Below are 20,805 nucleotides of genomic sequence, written 5' to 3' on the forward strand. Positions count from 1 at the left end.
TGGTTAGTTTCAAGGTCATTGGTTTGTATATATGGCCACCAGGGGGCGTTGAATAATGCAATATCTTAGTATTTCTACATTATATTCGTATCAATGCATATTTTGTAACCACAATCGATTGCAAAGTTGTAGCTCATGACATCATCTATGATTGTGGCAAGTTTTAAGGACATTAGTTATTCTATATGGTCACCAGGGGGCGTTGAATAGTAGAATAACTTAGTATTTCCTTATTATATTGGTACCTAGGCATATTTTGTTACCATGATCAATTACAAAGTTATAGTTCGTGACATGTTCTATGATTGTGGTGAGTTTCAAGGTCATTGGGTTTTGAATATGGTCACCAGGGGGCGTTGAATAGTAGAATAACTTAGTATTTCTATATTAAAGTAGTAACGAGGCATATTTTGTTATCACAATCAATTACAAAATCTTAGCTGCTGACATGTTCTATGATTGTGGTGAGTTTCAAGGTCATTGGATTCTGTATATGGTCACCAGGGGGCGTTGAATATTGAAACTGTTAGATTGTTGAGCATTTGGAACCACTTCCCAAGTGGGCATGGTGTCCCTGGACCCCTAGTTTATCAAAAGTAAAGTTTATTTCAATGAATCCCAGAAAAACGTTTCACTCGGTACCATTGAAGTCGGGTCGGTCGGGTTACGGCAAACAGACCATTATTTTGGGATGGGCTTATGATGAAAATTCTGTAAGTTTAAATTTGCTATACATTGTTTATGAATTCCAGAGATGAAACTTAGTCTTGACACCGAACATGAAGAAAATAAAATTCTCAAAGATCAGATAGCAAATTCACAGGTAAAATCACTTACTTTCATTTAAGATTTGTCGTAAGCCCTCTTAAAGCAAGGCTGAGACCCTAAAAGACTATCGTGTTGACTTTTCATTCATCCATTTGTCTGTAGATGAGAGTCAAGTTATTTTGGGAAGTTTAAGAATGCTTTGATGGATTGTCCTGACTTCAGATTATATGTATAGGCCTATGTATCTACCCTAGACACATCAGCAGCTGAATTGGCCCATTCAAAATCAAGATGGCTGACTGATGGCCATTGCTGTTCGCCATGTTTTCAAGGGAAATTTTAAAAGCACATTTATCAATTATCATTGATATTACTTATTATCATTAAGAAAAATAATGAAATTTGAGATTGAAAGCAAATTTGTAATTTGAAAATGAGATGGTCATTTTGTGGCCTCTTTGGATCAAGATAGGTATGAATTCGTAGGCTTATGTATGTGTCTTCTTCAAAATGCGCCATATAATAGTGAAATTTCGGATGGGGAAAGATCTTTATCATATCAGACAGGTTTTCTGAGCAGTTGCTTCTTTTGCAATTGGCTGCTACTCAATTAGCATGTTAGTTTCATTAATTTTCATTGATTGATGGTTCAGGGGAAAATACCAACAAGTATTAAGTATTTACTATACTAATGATATTCATTAATTGTTCATCATACTGGGGTTACCCTATGTATTGTTCTCGCTGTTAAATACGTTTATCTTTTTGGTATCTGTGCATATTTAGGACCCTGTGCCTCCAGCTATCCCATGGAATGCTCATGGATAGCGCACAGCGATAGAACAATTCAAACAAACTTTTGTTTTCAATTAGTTTTCATCTGGATTTTCAGCCTCCCAAATGAGGAATCTGGCAAATCACGTCTCTTGAAAAAACTTGTCTTAGATTGTTCTTTAGGGTTCATGTTATAGCAAGATCTTAATTATTCATCATTCATTGAATTTGAGAAATAATGAGTGATCTCGATGGAATTTGAGAAGTATCCGGCATAATTGTCTGAATGCACATTGTTGCTACATGGTCGATCCTGGCCTGCAACAGGGCTGAATCGCTTGATTGCCACAGTCGACTGTGAAGTCCTCACTATTACACAATTATAGATCCTGGCTGACATGTTCTATGATGTTTTGATGTGATTGGTTTCTGTTTATGTTCAACAGGGGGTGTTGAACGTTGTCATAATATAATTCATGTAGGCCTACTTCCATTAAGTTTTTTTATCCACAGTCAATTGCAATGTTGCTGTGTTATGTTCTATGATTGTGTGGAGTTTCAACATCATTTGCAGCCAGGGGCCAGTTGCACAGTCGTGACTTGAGTCCAAAAGTGGTCTTAAGGCTGGCTTATGTCGACAAGCAACGCGACGCCTACCGATGCAACTGGGTTTATCGCCGATTAGCGGCCTACAAGAGGCCGCCAGTTGTTGCTCTATCGGTTCGACATAAGCCGGCAAACCGACGCCTACCGACTCGTCGCAAGCCGTATCTGGCTAGTTGCCGATGTTCTACTCCGGCCTACGGTAGGCGGACAGTTGCTTTCAATCGCAACCGACATAAGCTCATCTACGACGCGATGGAACTGAGCGCAGGAGTTACAGCCAATAAGAGACCGCATATACATAGTACAAATTATGACCGCTAGTTAGCATCATTGATAATTAGTTATAAACTTTCAAATTCAAGTAGTTCAAAACGTAAACCAAACCTTCAGCATGTCAGATGACTGGACCGAAGATCTAGAAACGAAATTAGTAGAATTATGGTGAGAGTGGCCATCTTTATATGATGTCACTAGCACATTGTATTCAAAACAGAATCAGAAAGATAAATAGCTTTAGTAAAAGAAATAAATTTCCCAATAATTCAAAAAATTCAAATGTATTCTCAAAATGCTTATCACGTGACCATCTGAGCCAGTGCAGTTGCTAGTAATCGCAACCGACATAAGCAGGGAAGCAACTGGGAGGATCTTGTATCCCACTAGTCGGCCTCAGTTGCTGGAAATCGGAGCGCAGTCGACATAAGCTGGGCTGCGATCACAGTTGCTCTGGGTTGTGTCGGTAGGAGTCGGTAGGCGTCGTGTTGCTTGTCGACATGAGCCAGCCTTTAAATCTTTAGACTGGTCTTAAGTTTTTAGATTGGCTATAGAAATAAGTTGGTCTTAGACTTGTCTTAAGTCTAAGCCATGACTATGCAACCAGCTTTGTGGCATTGAATACTGAAATCATCAGATTGTCAAGCATTTCAGTATCTCTTCCCAAATCAGCATGGTGTCCCTGGAGCCCTGGTTTTTAGATTCAGCGCAGCTGAATCTATTAGTATTAAACAAGTTTTGAATTCTTGTTGACCGCTATCTCCTACGAGTGAAATGACTCACAGGCTAAGGTCTGCATTAAGTTGGCTGTTATATTGGCAGCTAAGTGGCGACCGCTTTTGAAGTAGGCTTTTTATATATTACTGATACAACATATAAAATTCTTCAATGAAAACTACAAAAGAAGAAATAAAATTGATGGGGATTTTTCATTTTTCTTGTACTGCGCTGAAAATTGCATGTGGATGCGCGGCGCAGTTTGCAGTGTTTACTGCGGAGCTGTGATGATAGTGCCCTCGTATTTCCGTCGAGTACTGTACCCTTTCCTATGGTTTTTGCCAATATTTTCTAAATTTGGATTGATCGCCAATGGTTTTTCTATACGACCTGGTATTGCATTTAGCCACCGGCGAAATCCGCCATCTTTTTTCTTGGCGTTCTAGCAGTAGAACGCGTTGGATTTTCTTGCCATAAAAATCTGGGAATTAGGATATTAGGGAGTTTTCACTCTCATAACGGTCCGTTCGGTTTGGGGGTTATCCCTGGTTTCTATTTTTCCGTAAGAATTTTATTTACAAATATAATTTGATTGAATTGAATTGAATTAATTATTGTGACAGAATAATTATGCCTCCCCCTCCTAAGGGTCAACATCGTGGCGGGGAGGGATGCGGGCATTTGTTTGGCGCCTGGGACGATCACGATTCGTGTGCGTCGTGCAGGCGCAAATCCGCTCAAATATGTGCAAGTAGCAATCCTTGCAAGATTTGCGAGGTGTGGACCGAGGACCATTGGCTTCGGGCCGATAAGGCTCTTAAACTAAGAGATCGTCGTCGAGTTAATAGCAGGGATTCGTCGGTTTCGGCCGATGTGCCAACCGACGTCTCTATTTCTATTTCTAATTGTATAGCGGAGCGGTCGTCGGTCGTTTTGGTACGATCGGCTTCCCAACTCCGTTCACCGGGGAGGAACGCTGGTTCACCGGCACCGGTCTCCGGTCATTCACCGGTCTCTGGTCGTTCACCGGTTCAGCCGGTTCGGCCAGTTCAGACTACATGTTCTGAACCGAGCGCGCGCCGCGGTAGTCGGGAACGGCCCGCACTGGTTCGGTCGGTACCGGTCCGGGTTGGGCATCGGTCCGGTTCGGGCACCAGTCCGGACCAGACGTCATCCGGTTCAAAACATCCGGTTCGTTCATCGTCTGATGAGCTCGCTCTCCCACCAGATCTAGACGCCGTGAGCGTAATAAACGAGCAAGATCTTCTCGCAGATCAAGGTCGTTATTGTAGGAAGTTTCACCGTCGGTCTTCTCATCGTTCGTCGACGTCGGTTAGCGATGAAGGCGATTCTTCTAGTAGGTCTCGATCCCATTCGAGGGACCGTCACCGAAGTCGGCATGATCGTCGGGATACTGGAAAATTCCTGACTCAGAAGGATTTCCATGTATTTGAAGAGAAAATTTTAAACTTGTTATCATCGTCGCAACAAGTCGCTGCAACCTCTACAACAGGTAAGCCTATTCCTGATTGTCCGGTTAGAAGTTCGCCAGCCCACTCAGTTCTTCGGAATTCTGACTCTGAATTCCTGGATGCTGCGGTAGGGTCTGATTTCAATGAGGATCCAGTCCCAGAGGCGGCAATTCCTTCTGGGGTCGTTCCTGTCGCGAGCAATTGTGGGTTGCCCCAGACGATGGGGGCTTCCCTGACTCGCAATGTATCTCCGTCCCGTTCAGTTTTATCCGAACCAGCGGGGGACATGCCATTTAGAGCGATGATAAGTGAGTTCTTTGTCAAGCACGGGGCAACTCGCGCTAAGCCCACAGCAGCTCCTCTGGTCGGTGAGTCAATGGAAGCTTATCGCCCTCCGGACTCCGATCTTAACGTTTTACGGGAATCGTCGGCGGTTTCAAGAGAATGGGCTCGATTGGATACGCAATTATGGGGTGAATGTCGGCTTGGAACATTTTCATTTTCCCCCTCCAGAACAGGGTATGAAATCTGGGAAATATTTTAGTTCAACCGATCCACCTATAGGCGCATTTCGCTCGGCGTATTACGCAACTCCAGGTGCTGTGGATCACAGTCATAACTGCCTGGATGCTGATTATACTTTGATCAGCCCGGATACTGTTACAGCACAGTCGGGTATTCGTTTGCCTAAGTCCGGTTTGGTGGCCATGACATCAATCCTGGACAATCTTACCAGGGTTGGTTCGTTTCAGGATATGGCACTTAAGGTGTTGACGGGTGAGCTTCGCGAGACTCACGCCGCCGTTCATGCGGGCTCCGACCCAGAGTCAGTTGCCCTAAAACTGGAGGGAATGGACCGGATGATCCAATCTTTGGCTCGGTCTGTTTCGCATGTAATTCCGTTGTCGGTTCGGGGTCAGGCTAATCTTGTGTTAGCCTCCCGTCAGTCAGTGATGGACTCCAGTTCCAAAACTCGTCTACCGGATATGGTGTCCAATGCTTTGCTGAGAGCTCCATTGGGGACGTCTGGTCAAGTCAGTTCAGAAGGTACTTCAGTCAAGGGGTGTTCGACTGTTCGTTTACCTCGACGACTGGTTAATAGTCGCGAATTCGGCTCAGGAATGTCGGGAGGCAATGACCTCATTCTTGGACTACAAAAGAAGAAATAAAATTGATTTTTCATTTTTCTTGTACTGCGCTGAAAATTGCATGTCGATGCGCGGTTTGCAGTGTTTACTGCGGAGCTGTGATGATAGTGCCCTCGTTTTAGTAATACATAAAGCTCACCAAAATCAACGATGCCGTTAATCTTAGATAAAGGACATTCTCTTGATAAAAAAAAAGATTTGTTTGAAAATATTTGAACTAAAATTAATTATGCATACGCCCGGGATTATCTTGACGAAAGAAATGTTTGTATCGATATGCAGATGTATTTTAAACAATTCTAATTCGCATTAAAAACACCATAAAGGTCGACCAATATTGTGTAGTATATACTAGAATTTGAACGCTTCATCTGAACGCTTCAGAATTTGAACGTCTTGTTGACCTCTGCGTCTCTTGTGCTGCGACTTGATGCTAAGGTTTATGATGAGACGAGTACATAGCAGGGTGGCCGCGATCCGCATGCTCTCTCATACGGCGTGGTTTAAACGGCATTGCCGATAGAATGATACTATGAGGGAATGTGGACTGTCGCTTTTGTCCGGCGAATAAATATCGCTCACACGTACATATTGTTCATGTTGAACTCATCTATTGTAGTTTGAGAATAGATAGAGAATTCATTGGAATTTCGAACTTGTTACTAACCCAACCACACAGATAAAATCTTTTTAGTTGTAAAATGTTTTATCGGTTCATTTCTAAAACTGCCGTGTCTGTTATAGTAAAATATCATTGATCATGGTTTAAAAAAATAATGTCCAGGGTAGATAGGTGGCCGGCCGTGTCAACTTTTAAGCTCAGCAATGAATGGAGAGACAAGGTATCAATTTTTTAGCCTTAGGTCTTGGCTTTGAATCCTGAAAATCCTGACAGAGTTTTTTGTATGGAACTTAGATTACTTTCTCATCTCCCGATACAGCTAGATTTGATTTCATCTTCAGCAACAAATATATGAATATGACATCTGAGATGCTTTTGATATAACGAAACCTTATAATTCATTAGGAGGCTTATTATTTATTATGATTATATGTATTTCATATCAAAATATACTAGGCCCACTTAAAATGTGTTACGTATTTACCTTCTCTTCTTTGTATAAACAACTGTTTGTCATTTAAAATCTAATTACCTTATACTTTTATAACATGCATTTCCTTTTATGTCAAGTATAAGCTGATAGAGCACCTTACTAAACCAATGTATCTAGTCTAGTATGATTATATGATTAACTCCTTCAATTCACTAACTTCTGCGCTGAATCTAACAGACCTTGTTTCATTTGGAATGCAATATTGGCGATACAAAAAATTATTATTTTTTCAGAAATGTTTGCATGAACAGCTTGCATTGCGCAGTGAAGAAGTTGAAAAACTCGCAGAAAAACTAAAGAAAAAGCAAGAAAAGTAAAAATAGATTTGAATTGTGATGTATTTAGCCATGTTTTCAATTCCAAGAAATTCATTTACACGTAGGATACAACCTATAAGTTCAGACTTGATTTTAACTACAGCATTGCAATAAGAAAATAAGAGATACAGATGCAGATATAATTGCAGTATCATTCTACTGAAGAATGCTTGATGGTATTTACCATTTCCAATGCTCGGAGCTGCGTTTTTCAATTTAGTGTTAAGTTAAATTTCATTATCCCGGTGATTGTTATATCAGGGATAAATCCTTGTTTTCAAATGCATTTTATCTTGGTCTTGATAATAATAATAATTGACATTTATATAGCGCAGGTATCCAAACTAGAGTCTGTTCAAATGCGCTCCAAACTAGGTAGTATTACCCCCAGCCTATAACTCTATTCCATGTATCAGTCATCTCTCCCTGGGTAGAGGTAACATCCGAGCAGCTGCTAGGCGCTCAGGAGTCATCTATCAGACCAGGTACCCATTTACTCCTGGGTGGAGAGAGGCAATAAGGATAAGTGTCTTGCCCGAGGACACTATGGCAATGTACGGTGTTCGAACCCGCGACCTGGCTTCCCAGAGCCGAATGCTCTAACCACTCGGCCACACCGCACCACGTCTTAGGCATCAGGCTTAGTGAAGCTATTTTAATAATGTTCCTATTGCTACATTGAACGCGTGTTGAGATTTGTCATGGGGCTTTGTTGGAAGTCCACTTTCACTTTCTTTTTACTTGAAAGACATCTCAGGTCATTTGGGCTCTCTCATGGCACTGAGTCCAGTTGATATCATGCTGTAATTCTGGAGTTTCCTGGATAGAACCAGTGGTCCCAGACCATGTTGACCGTGCGGTCTATTAGACTGAACTTTATTGTCCAGGTTGATAATGATGAACTGTGATGTATCCCAATTTTATCGCTGGGATAGAGCCAAACACTGCTTTGAAAAACGTAGGCCAGATGTTTTTGTCATAACTAGGTCACATTTATTTGAAATTAGATTGACTTTGTGGCATGAATGTGCTTTTCAAGCCCATTAATCCCTTAGTAATAAAGCGGTGTACTGTGTATTTAGATTAATATTTGAATCTTAGAATTTACATTTTTATTTTTTACCAGCTTTAAAAAGTTGCAAGATGAAAAGGAGAAGATGTATTGCGAGTTCACGTATGTACTTAAGATGCAATTTAAAAAATTTTTCCACCCTTACTAATTACTAATTTGCCCGGTTGTACTGTGATGATACTCAAATCACGTTCATTTACTTTAAACCGGACATATATTTTGATTACTTAATAAGTTATTATGTTCATCTACCAGAGATTGGACCTGAAATAAAGTTTAATTAAATTTGCATGATAAATGTATCTTTTGAGGTTTGTGGATATACCTATGTCCACTGATGCCATTGGAATAAGCAAAATGAGCACCGAAATCATGATCACACAAGCATTTTAAACCGGTATTAGATTTTGCCCATGCCAAGACTTCAGGCAGGTGCAAAATTCTTGGTTGATGGAGGCCCAATTTGGGTAGACCAAAAATGTCAAACCACGCCTGTGCCAAAATCTTAGCACAGGTCGTATTGCATCGTGTGAATGCTAACTGGTTCTGGAAGTGACTTACCTCACTTGCCACTGCATCATTTTGATAGCATTTTAGTAAAAACTAGTGAGGGACTTTCGTGTGAACATGCTCTCTGATTAGACTCAGACCAAAACTCGCCATGTGATAGAAGTTCAAGTTTCTTTGCAGAAAATCATATATAGATTGATATATATTCTAATCATATAGGCAAAAGTTGGATGAGTCGCAGAAAGCCAAAGATGAGGAAATAGCAGTTTTGATAGAGCAGAATACGAGAATGCAGGATGAAATTCACAAAGCCAATAAGGTATGTTTTTGATTAGCAGTTCAGTTGATCCAGTTTTAATTAGAGTTGTTAGCCTATGATTTATTGCAATAATGTGTGTGTTGTAGTTTTTTGAATGGCTGCATGTTGTTTGATGCAAGTGCAAATGCATGTAAAAGCATGATTTTATACATGCCTAAACTAGTTGTATGACTACTCATCCCCCAAATCCTGGACTGATTACAATTACCTATAAAAGACTTATTAATTGAACAGAAATATGCTTCTTGATTTGACAATTTCAAAATTCAGTTGTTAATTTGAATATATTATGTACGTGTAAAAAATATCTGTGGCATTGCGTAATTATGACCTCCCCTCCCCAAAAAACCTAAAATAAGAAATTGAATTGAACATAATTGAATTGATATCAATGTTCCGATTAATAGAAACGAGCTGCTGGACGCTCATTTTAAGAACACTTTGATTTAAACTCACAACCAGAATTAAGTCCATCTACCAGCAATGTTTTTAATCGATATGCATAATTTATATTTGAAAAACACTGGAGCCTTATGTTACTCATTGGTTTCAATTCTTTTTGAGAAATCTGCGCGTAGTGAAATCACAGTATTGCGCAGTATTGCGCAGTTGTTGAACTGTCAATTATTTTGATTTTTCGTACTAATTCTTTGCACAATTTCTTTATCCATTTTTTAATCGAAATTGCTAACACATCCATGATCGTTAATTAGTGCATGGATGATTATAAGGAGAAGGCAAGTAAACGTATCCACGAGTTAGAGGATGTAGTATCCAGTCTCAACAATCAGGTCTGTATTGCTCACAGTGTGTCATCCATGCCCACTACTGCAGCTCACTGTCAACTAGATTTTATTTCCATACTTGGATACTAGAATTCAGAGATGCCATGGAGGGTCACAATCCCCTGAATAAAATCTGTGTATTACAGTTACAAATCTATCTGTGGGTTATCATAACCATGCCTGTAGCCAGGGGGATTTGAAGAATTCTCACAAGCCGCTGATGTGTGCATTTTCCAAAAATGATACAAAATTCACATGAGGGCAGATGTTAGAAAAAATCCTTGCAAAATGGTTGAAAATAACAATAGTGCTCGCTCTGCGGCCAAGTGTGGACTTTCTTGAAAATCCTGGCTATGGCCTTGCAATTACTAAATCTAATTCAAGGTCAATTTTCAGCCTTTAAATCTCTCCTTGACTCGATGTACTATTTGCACTAGAATGCATCAAACAGAATTCAGTGTAACGTCATATTTGAAATCTGGTATTCCAAGAATAGACTGAAATCTTGACGACATTTTTCTGGTCACTCAAATAGCTATAATTAAAATACTAATATTTTTTCCATATGAAGTCTAATACACCTACCATATTGTGAATCATTGGTTGAGAATTTCCCAGCAAATGCGCTATCGAAAATTCCTGTCAGTATATCTTTCAAAGAATACACCAAGAACAATGCCCAAATCATTTCAAGATTCATGAAATTTATTTCCATGTAAAATTGTACAATGTAATATGATGTACGCAATTGAAGTATACATGAAAAGCATGTTTGTATCTCTGTTTTTAAGGCATCAAAATATAAATTTCTTGTAGCCTTGGTAAATAGAATATACTTTTTCAATCTTGAAAATACCAAGTCTCTTGATATAAAGTAACCAAACTCCTACCTGGTTCTTTGTCAATTGAACGACATAGCTCATTTGTATTCATTATGAGGCTGAATCCTATGCATCAAAAATAAGATTTTTTACTTATAAGACGCTTTCGTGAAGAATAAGATATGATATCGGATGAATAGATTTGTATTAGGTCAAACAGAAATCAGTTGTAGACTATTGTAGACTTCATTCATAGAACGTGCAACAAAATCAACATTCTATTTTCTTCAAAGTTCTAGAATTAAAGTTGATGTCTCTATTGGTGCCTCATTGATTGTAATTACTCTTAATAGGTTATCAGGATTTTACCCAAGGTAAAGTAGTAATACTAACATATGAACTTCTCATCTTCCCTCAAAAAGGTGCACCGGTAAATTCTGACCACCATGCTGGAGATTATTTCTAGAACCGAGTGGGCTTCCGTCTTTTATTTGTCTCAAGATTGATTTTTCTACCAGAACAATTCACCGCCCATATTTTTTTATGAAGATTTCTATTTGAATATTCTCTCTTTACATAAAACATGGTATCTGATTTCATGGAGAAAAGACACATGATTCATCTGTTAAATTGTTCTTATTATCTCCTCCAGCAGTCAATGTGGTCAATGTGTTCCTTTCAATCAAACCCCACTGAACATTCTTTCAAACACTCAAAAGGATTTAACAGGCGTGCCGCATGCTTCAAACGATTTGCTAATCATCAATATTTTTTGTGACAATTTTAATATTTTTTAACGCTCGTGCTTCAGAAAGTAGACCAGTTATTCGTGTGTAGTTTTGTAAAACTTATTGCGCGAACCCTGATTCAATATTTATTTGCTCAATTTTTTTCTCTTTTAAGTTTCATGATTATATGAGTTTTTACGGCTGTGGATTTGGAATGGATTACTTTTTATCAATGCTGTTTTGCTATCTTTCCATTATTTCTGAATGTTTGTACATGTACCTTGGTTTTGCCTATGCATTCCCTTGGCTGTTTATCCAAGTACTCCCTAAATAGCAAATGAACTGATGCAAGTAAACAGAATAGATTTTTTCTGCCGATTACTGTACCCTTTCCTATGGTTTTTGCCAATATTTTCTAAATTTGGATTGCATTTAGCAAATAGCAAAATCCGCCATCTTTTTTCTTGGTGTTCTTGCTTATGAACGCGTTGGATTTTTTCGCCATAGAACTCACTTGATGAGAAACAACTCCCTCCGAAAAACTCATTCATCAGTCAGTTATGGACTCCAGTTCCAAAGCTCGTTTACCAGATATGGTGTCCAATTCTTTACTGAGAGTTCCATTGGGGATGTCTTCGCGTCTCGTCTCCGGTTGGTGCGCTCCTGTTTCCGCGGAGCTGAGGAAGATTCGGGAGGTCCAGACCAAGCCCACCGTCCGAACTCCGTGGAAAAAGCGTTCAGGTCCGGCGCCGGCGGCGCAAGGTTCGGCATGGACTAAAACAGGACCAACTCAAACTTCAGCGGTTTCTCAGGCGGCTTCAGATGCCGGTTGGAGAACTAGCGCACAGCTCCAACAATTGCGTCAAGCCTCGTCCGGTCATAACAGTTCCGGTTCGTATCGGGGCGAGGGGAAGGCTCCGAAAAGGGGCTCTTCCTTTCGGAAAAACTCGAAATAAATTCTCTGGACCTGTGGGAGGTTGTCTGCAGCAGGCAGCCACCCACTTGTCCGACTTTTCGGAGACAGTTGGCCCTCCCGGTCCATCTCATGTGGCTACTGTCTCCGTTTCCTAAAGCGACCACGCCTGACGAGGTCACCTCCCAACATGCAGACAAAACCAGGTCAGGAGGCCTTAATCTCTCCAGCTCTCGAGGAAATGGTCGAGAAGGGAGTGATAAAACCAGTTTGCAACGAAACTTCTCCCAGCTGGTTTTTTCAAATATTCATGGTACCAAAGGCCACAGGGGGTCATCTGTCATCCCTCAATAAGCACCTAGACATTCCAAGGTTCCGGATGACCAAACCCAAGGACGTGATTCAAGGGCTCCGTCCGGGTCAGTGGGCAGCTTCATTGGACCTGAAAGATATATAAGACTTATTTTCAGGTTCCAATTCACCCAAAATCTTGGTGATTTTTCAGGATGAAGTGGAAAGGCCGCCAGTTCCAGTTCAGGTCTCTTCCATTTGGCCTCAGTACGGCCCCGTGGGTTTTCACCAAGTTGGTCAAGTCCGTTCAGAAGGTACTCTAGTCAAGGGGTGTTCGACTGTTCATTTTCCTTGACGACTGGTTAATAGTCGCTAACTCGGCTCAAGAATGTCGGGAGGCAATGACCTCAGTCTTGGACTTAGTCCATCAGCTAGGGTTCTGCGTAAACAGGGAAAAATTTCGGTTGATGCCGGCCCAACAGTTCACTTATCTTGGCATGGACTTTGATCTCCGAATCGGCAAAGTCTTTCCGTCCATGGATCGAGTGGCCAAACTTCAAGAAGCTGTAGCGGGAGTGTCCACAACCCTGAGAACAGCTCGTTACTGGTCGCAGCATCATCGATTGCTGGATCAAATGGAGAGATCAGTCAATTGCAACATAGTTCTGGTAGCACCATGTTGGCGCAGAAATGGTATCTACCACTTCTCAACCTTCTGTGCGACAACCCCAGGATTTTTGCAAATTTCCCATCGATTCTGACTCAGTGGAACTTTCGGCATCATCCGAACAGCTAGTGGTTCTGCTCGCCTGGCCATTGTCCAGCGATCCTTGTCAGCTTCAGGCTTTTGGGAACAGGCTGCCTCCTTTATTGCAGGATCTAAACGGCCATCGACAAGTACCATTTACGACGCCAAATGGGGTCATTTTGCAGATTGGTGTGCTACAGGGGAAATTGATCCATGCTCGCCCTCTGTAGCTCAATTGGCAGATTTGTTACTGCATCTATTTGTAGTGAAAGGTCTGCAGGTTATAACTATTAAAGGTTACCGCTCCGCGATTTCCCATACATTGCGTGCTTCTGGACGGCCAAATGTAATGGCGGATCATCGGATATCCCAGCTAGTTGCAGGGGTTTCTGTTTCCCAGCCTCGGGTATCGAGGCTAGTTCCACCATGGGGTCTGTCAGTAATTTTGAATAAGCTAATGGAGGCTCCATTTGAACCTCATTCCGCAGGGTCATTTGCGTCATTTGTCAAAAAAGACTGTATTCTTGTTGTTCTTGGCTTGCTCGACCCGTCGTTCTGAGATTCATGCTTAAGAACTGCATGAGAACTTTCAGTTCGACAAGGTCATATTGTCTTCGTGCCAGCGAAGGAATTTGTTTCACTCCGGCCTGCTTTGGAGTTTTTGGCAAAGAATCAACGGCCAGGCTCGGTCGGTCGTCAATGGCGAATTGAAGCCCTAAAAAATCAAGTGGAACCGGGTCTTCTGGCCAGGACATAATGTCCTGTACAGGCGTTGTGTTTCTATTTAGATCACTCTGCTCCACGAAGGGGTACGTGGGAGTGGTTATTTATTCCGCTGTTGGATCACCTGAAGGGTGATATTTCTCGGGACACATTCTTCACTGATCAAGGACATTTTATTGAAAGAGAATCTTTCTTCGGAAGGAGTTGTTTCTCATCAAGAGAGGTCTATGGCCACTTCCTGCGCAGCCTTTTCAGGTGCTCCGTTGGAAGAAGTCTGTCGGGCCGCCTTTTGGAATTCTCCATCGACATTCACGTCCTTTTATTTACGGGATGTGTCAGGCCAGTTAGGCTCATTAGCGTCGCTCAGTCCTATAGTTATGGCTCAAGGTGTCCGTTCTTTCGGATCTGACTCGTTAGCCTAGAATTTTTATGTTTGCATTATCAGGATCACGAGAGGTGTATCCATGTACATAGTTTGAGCTTGTGTTCGCAAGTAATAATTTTGCAAAATTGGGGGGCCCTCAAGCTGGATGGACTCACTGGTCAACCGGTCTTCCCTGTGCTACAGTACTCCTTTCCGTGCTAGGGTAAGTGCTCTCTTTTTTCCCTTTTACCTTGAGTTTGAGCGGTCGTTTTTCTATCTACCTTTCCCATCATCCTTGTGCTAGGCTAGTCTAGCAAAAACCATCGGAAAGAATACAGTACTCCATAGAGATATTACAATTTTTGGAACTAAAATTTGTATTTCCGAGTAGTACTTACCCTTTCCTATGGCGGGAATCCCGCCCACCTGCCCCGCATAGCTGCATTTTTGGGTCTGCTATGGCGTAAAATGATGGCGGATTTTGCCAGTGGCCGGTCGTATAGAAAAACCATTGGCGATCAATCTAAATTTAGAAAATATTGGCAAAAACCATAGGAAAGGGTAAGTACTACTCGAAAATACAAATTTTAGTTCCAAAAATTGTAATTTCGTTTAGTTGATTCTTTCTTTGGCATTCAAGAATCATTGATGCAAGACCTGTATACAATGTACTCTTTGTCATGGTACGCTATTTGTAGAAATTTTCAAATAATTGAATTCTCTCTGCTACAGTTGTATTTGAATAATTGGCCTGGTTAAATACATCAAGGGAATGTATAATAAAAGTCCTTATATGATTTATGCAAATCTTTTTGCCTTATTCTCGTATCATTGTGTCCATCAGTCAGCAACTTTATAATACACTAATGAAATATGCGTTCAAGGATGGGTTTGTAATATAGTACATAAGTTAGACTTCTAGGAATACCATTTTACCCACAATATCACGAATATAGGTAGCCCTGTTAGCTGCTGTTGGTATGTCCATTTAAAATGACGTTATCTTGTGTTTGATCCAGGTTGGACATATAAAAATTTGCTATGATAAATCGTCCGACTTGCTTGTATATCTTGTACTATCTTAATTTTAGATGGGCCGGAACTCCAGGAATTAACCAACTATGGATCTATTTGTACTCTACTGTACTGTTGAACTTTTTACAGTATTGCTATGTGTATACTTAGCAGTAAAAGATAGGATACAGATTTCGATATTCAGCATTGCGAGAGCTACAACAGCGATGTGTTACAACTATCTCATGCAAAACCCGACAAATTTTTGAAAACCATTTCTTGAAACTAAGCTTACGATTCCTTTAAGACCTTACACTGGTATTTCCTGAGCAACTCCTCAATTCGCTAATACCTAAACTTGGTCAAGTGATACCACGTACTGCATTATATTGTAGATGTACCATAAAGTTGTTGTCTGGTAGATAGTTGGTAGAGTAAATTATTGCCTGATTTCTCTTGTCTCAATAATAAATGTGGCAACTGTTTATGTGGGAATGATAACTAGTCATCCTCATATCGAATTTTGGCTTCTTGATGGTGCAAGGTGTTATTATAATTTTATCATGGGGAATTGATGTATATGTGAGTGCATGTGTACCCTGGATCAGGTCAATTTACTTATTCTTTTGCTTTGTCCCCCAATCTTACAGAAGATGTCCTATTGAAACTATCCTAGCCTATTGTCATATAGATTCTAAATATTGGATAATAATCAATCTGAATGATATGACTAACCATTAACCTACAGTTATGTAGAAATTAGATTCGTGATGTCATCAGTCTTTAGATAAAAAGTTTTTATCATTAATGGCACCTCGCTGTCAACCATAGATGCTAAAAAAGTTTTGAAAAAATTCTCAAACTCTTATCCATCATCAATGGGCGGTGGTCAGTAATGCTCTACAACTGTGTATTTGATTTACAATTTTGTACCATACTTATTATTTCACAATAACTTTCAGTAAGTTTTGGATCAAAAGTATTAATTAAGGTGCTCACAGTATGTTAGATATTATTATTATTGTGTGTTATAGCTACTCAACTTAGCATGATCGAGGTTAGTTTGAGTGCTATGAAAATGAATTTGTTGTTCCATGACAGCTTGATTATAGTCATCAGGCCTATAGTTTTTGGTGAATTTTTGATATTGTAGGTAGACGCTGCCAGTTTGGAGACTAGTCTTGAAGAGCAGAATGGTAAATACCAAGAACAGTTGACGGAGATGCAAGCTAGTCTTAATCAATCATTCCAAGATAATGATGACATCATGCTTCAGTTGAAGGTAACTCACGTGATCCATATATTGTTCAAATGTAATATTTGCGACGTTGGTCTGGATTTAGCATTGTTATTAGTTAAACTTAGTCCCTATAGTCCGCAGTTTGTAATTGTGAATATTCTTCATAGAAGCTTGGAATAATCTCAATGATTACTCCAAGGTTGAAGTGGGTGGTTCTGCATGGACTTAAAACATTATTAGGGTTTTCTGTTACATCACAGAAAACCCTATTGAGATTCGCGTGTTTCTTATTATTATTATTATTATTATTATTATTTTTTTCCACACATTTTTTGTCAAAAGTACATAGGCTTTTTTACATTACCGCTGTTGCCGATACGATCCGTTTGATATCATTCAGCTCACTTCGATCTACAAATACTCCGTGCAAATTTTGAAGAATCAACGTTACAAAAGCACTGTCAAGCCGTAAACATCGAAAATTGAGCCCCATTCAAAGAGCCGACATGTTTTTCTAAGTCGTCTTTCCGAAATCTACCGCACGTTTCTTGTCACATCGATTATCAATTCAAGCATAAATTAACAAATTTATTACCCAAAAATTGCACATTCTGTCGCGGTTTTTAAAAACTAATTTTAACAATAACCCATTTTCCTCATCAAATTATAATACCAATACACAGGAAATTTACTACTTTAGACTTTAAAAGCGCTGTCGAGCCGTAAACATCGACAAATCGACGTGTGTCACTACATCGTCGTTCCGGGAATCAGCTGCGAGTTTCTTCTCATTCTGAGAATCAAATCGAGTACAAATTAATTTATTACTACCAGTGATTTGGCTGCGGGCGTCAAGCAGTTAATTTAGCAATACCTATTTTTCTTTACCAAATTTACCGTGTTTTTACTGAGATAAATCATAAGTGTACCGGGGAGTCGTAGGCCTAAACTAAACACGCCGAAGAGATATAGCGGAGAAAAGCTGTTATGTCGACGAGGTATCAAAATAAAAGAATATATTACTTTATTCGGCCCCGGGCCTCCATATCAATACCATCAATACTCTATATTTCCTACAGTACATACCGATCATTGTCAAATCCACAAGGTATTTACTAAATACAAGTATAAAACACACTCCTATCCGTATGCTGGACTCACACTTGACATTCGGAGTAAGCGTTCGCTGTGGGGGAAAGGAGATCGTTCGCTGTGTCGCTTGAAGTGTTTATCGAGTTTTACGCGACCTTAAAGCTTTAGTATGGTGGCTGATAAGATAAAAAAACACGAATATGCAAATGAGGGCGACATTACGACAAAACGACAAAACTAAAATAATGTGAGAAAACAATGATTTTGATTTTGTCGCCCGCGACAATTCATTATTTTGGTTTTATATTTTGTTTTTGTCGCCCGCGACAATTTTCTTTTTTAGTTTTGTCCCCTGCGACAATTCAATATTTTGGTTTTATCGCCCGCGATAATTCATTATTTTGGTTTTGTCGCCTGAGAAAATTCATTATTTTGGTTTTATCGCCCGCGACAATTCATTATTACGGTTTTATCGCCCGCGACAATTCATTATTTTGGTTTTGTCGCCCGCGACAATTCACCATTTTGGTTTTGTCGCCCGCGACAATTCACCATTTTGGTTTTGTCGCCCGCGACAATTCATTATTTTGGTTTTATCGCCCGCGACAATTCATTATTTTGGTTTTACCGCCCGCGACAATTCATTATTTTGGTTTTGTCGCCCCGACAATTCTTTTTTTGGTTTTGTCGCCCGCGACAATTCAATATTTTGGTTTTGTCGCCCGCGACAATTCATTATTTTGGTTTTATCGCCCACGACAATTCAATATTTTGGTTTTATCGCCCGCGATAATTCATTATTTTGGTTTTATCGCCCACGACAATTCATTATTTTGGTTTTGTCGCCCGCGACAATTCATTATTTTAGTTTTATATTTTGTTTTTCTTTTTCTTTTTTAGTTTTGTGCTCGCGACAATTCAATATTTTGGTTTTATCACCCGCGATAATTCATTATTTTGGTTTTGTCGCCTGAGAAAATTCATTATTTTGGTTTTATCGCCCGCGACAATTCATTATTACGGTTTTATCGCCCGCGACAATTCATTATTTTGGTTTTGTCGCCCGCGACAATTCATTATTTTGGTTTTATCGCCCGCGACAATTCATTATTATGGTTTTACCGCCCGCGACAATTCATTATTTTGGTTTTGTCACCCCGACAATTCTTTTTTTGGTTTTGTCGCCCGCGAAAATTCAATATTTTGGTTTTGTCGCCCGCGATAATTCATTATTTTGGTTTTATCGCCCACGACAATTCATTATTTTGGTTTTGTCGCCCGAGACAATTCATTATTTTAGTTTTATCGCCCGCGACAATTCATTATTTTGGTTTTATCGCCCGCAACAATTCATTATTTTGGTTTTGTCGCCCGCGACAATTCACCATTTTGGTTTTGTCGCCCGCGACAATTCGCCATTTTGGTTTTGTCGCCCCCGACAATTCATTATTTTGGTTTTGTCGCCCGCGACAATTCATTATTTTGGTTTTGTCGCCCGCGACAATTCATTATTTTGGTTTTGTCACCCCGACAATTCTTTTTTTTGGTTTTGTCGCCCGTGACAATTCAATATTTTGGTTTTGTCGCCCGCGATAATTCATTATTTTGGTTTTATCGCCCGCGACAATTCGCCATTTTGGTTTTGTCGCCCGCGACAATTCATTATTTTGGTTTTGTCGCCCGCGACAATTCATTATTTTGGTTTTGTCACCCCGACAATTCTTTTTTTGGTTTTGTCGCCCGCGACAATTCAATATTTTGGTTTTGTCGCCCGCGATAATTCATTATTTTGGTTTTATCGCCCACGACAATTCATTATTTTGGTTTTGTCGCCCGAGACAATTCATTATTTTGGTTTTATCGCACACGACAATTCATTATTTTGGTTTTGTCGCCCGAGACAATTCATTACTTTGGTTTTATCTCCAGCGATAATTCATTATTTTGGTTTTGTCGCCCGCGACAATTCCTGTTTTTGGTTTTGACGCCCGCAACAATTAATTATTTTGGTTTTATACTTTGTTTTTATACAATTTTTTTTTGGTTTTGTCGCCAGCAACAATTCAATATTTTGGTTTTGTCGCCCGCGACAATTCATTATTTTGGTTTTATCGCCCGCGACAATTCATTATTTTGGTTTTATCGCCCGCGACAATTCAATATTTTGGTTTTATCGCCCGCGATAATTCATTATTTTGGTTTTATCGCTCGCGACAATTCATTATTTTGGTTTTGTCACCCGAGACAATTCAATATTTTAGTTTTATCGCCCGCGACAATTCATTATTTTGGTTTTATCGCCCGCGACAATTCATTATTTTGGTTTTGTCGCCCGCGACAATTCACCATTTTGGTTTTGTCGCCCGCGACAATTCACCATTTTGGTTTTGTCGCCCGCGACAATTCATTATTTTGGTTTTTTCGCCCGCGACAATTCACCATTTTGGTTTTATCACCCGCGACAATTCATTAGTTTGGTTTTGTTGCCCGCGACAATTCAATATTTTGGTTTTATCACCCGCGATAATTCATTATTTTGGTTTTGTCGCCTGAGAAAATTCATTATTTTGGTTTTATCGCCCGCGACAATTCATTATTACGGTTTTATCGCCCGCGACAATTCATTATTTTGGTTTTATCACCCGCGACAATTCATTAGTTTCGACAATTCTTTTTCAGTCCACTTGGAACTTTAGTCCCAGCGGGCTATTGTGTTCACTTTTCGTCCGTCCGTCCGTCCATAGACGGAATCCAGTTATTTTGGGATGTTTTGAAGAGGCTTCAAGGTAATGTCTTGATATTTGGTTTATACATGTATCTACCCTAGACACATCGTCAGCCCTTAAACTGGCCCTGTCAGATTCAAGATGGCCGACTGGCAGCCATTGTTTGCCAAAATTAGCACTTTTTAAACATTTTCGAAGTTTTCGTGGGAAATTTTGATGACGCTTTGATCAATTACCTTGATCTTTCGTTTATATTTGAATCTACCAAA

At 40.0% G+C, this 20,805-nt stretch overlaps 1 protein-coding gene across 6 annotated transcripts in view; it reads left to right on the forward strand.

Moving 5' to 3' along the window:
* Window positions 1-20,805, forward strand: part of LOC141902937 (GRIP1-associated protein 1-like) — a 92,690-nt gene that overhangs the window by 20,228 nt on the left and 51,657 nt on the right. For 2 of the 6 annotated variants that reach the window (XM_074790910.1, XM_074790912.1), the window contains exons 10-16: window positions 753-823; window positions 7,107-7,186; window positions 8,317-8,364; window positions 8,992-9,091; window positions 9,805-9,882; window positions 11,051-11,071; window positions 16,632-16,760. In XM_074790910.1, the coding sequence (XP_074647011.1) occupies window positions 753-823; window positions 7,107-7,186; window positions 8,317-8,364; window positions 8,992-9,091; window positions 9,805-9,882; window positions 11,051-11,071; window positions 16,632-16,760 (527 nt within the window). The remainder of the gene's footprint in view (window positions 1-752; window positions 824-7,106; window positions 7,187-8,316; window positions 8,365-8,991; window positions 9,092-9,804; window positions 9,883-11,050; window positions 11,072-16,631; window positions 16,761-20,805) is intronic. The other 4 variants (XM_074790911.1, XM_074790915.1, XM_074790913.1 and 1 more) reach the window with 3 other exon arrangements.

Source organism: Tubulanus polymorphus, chromosome 3, assembly GCF_964204645.1.
Source record: "Tubulanus polymorphus chromosome 3, tnTubPoly1.2, whole genome shotgun sequence".
In the NCBI taxonomy this organism is placed as follows: Eukaryota; Metazoa; Nemertea; class Palaeonemertea; order Tubulaniformes; family Tubulanidae; genus Tubulanus; species Tubulanus polymorphus.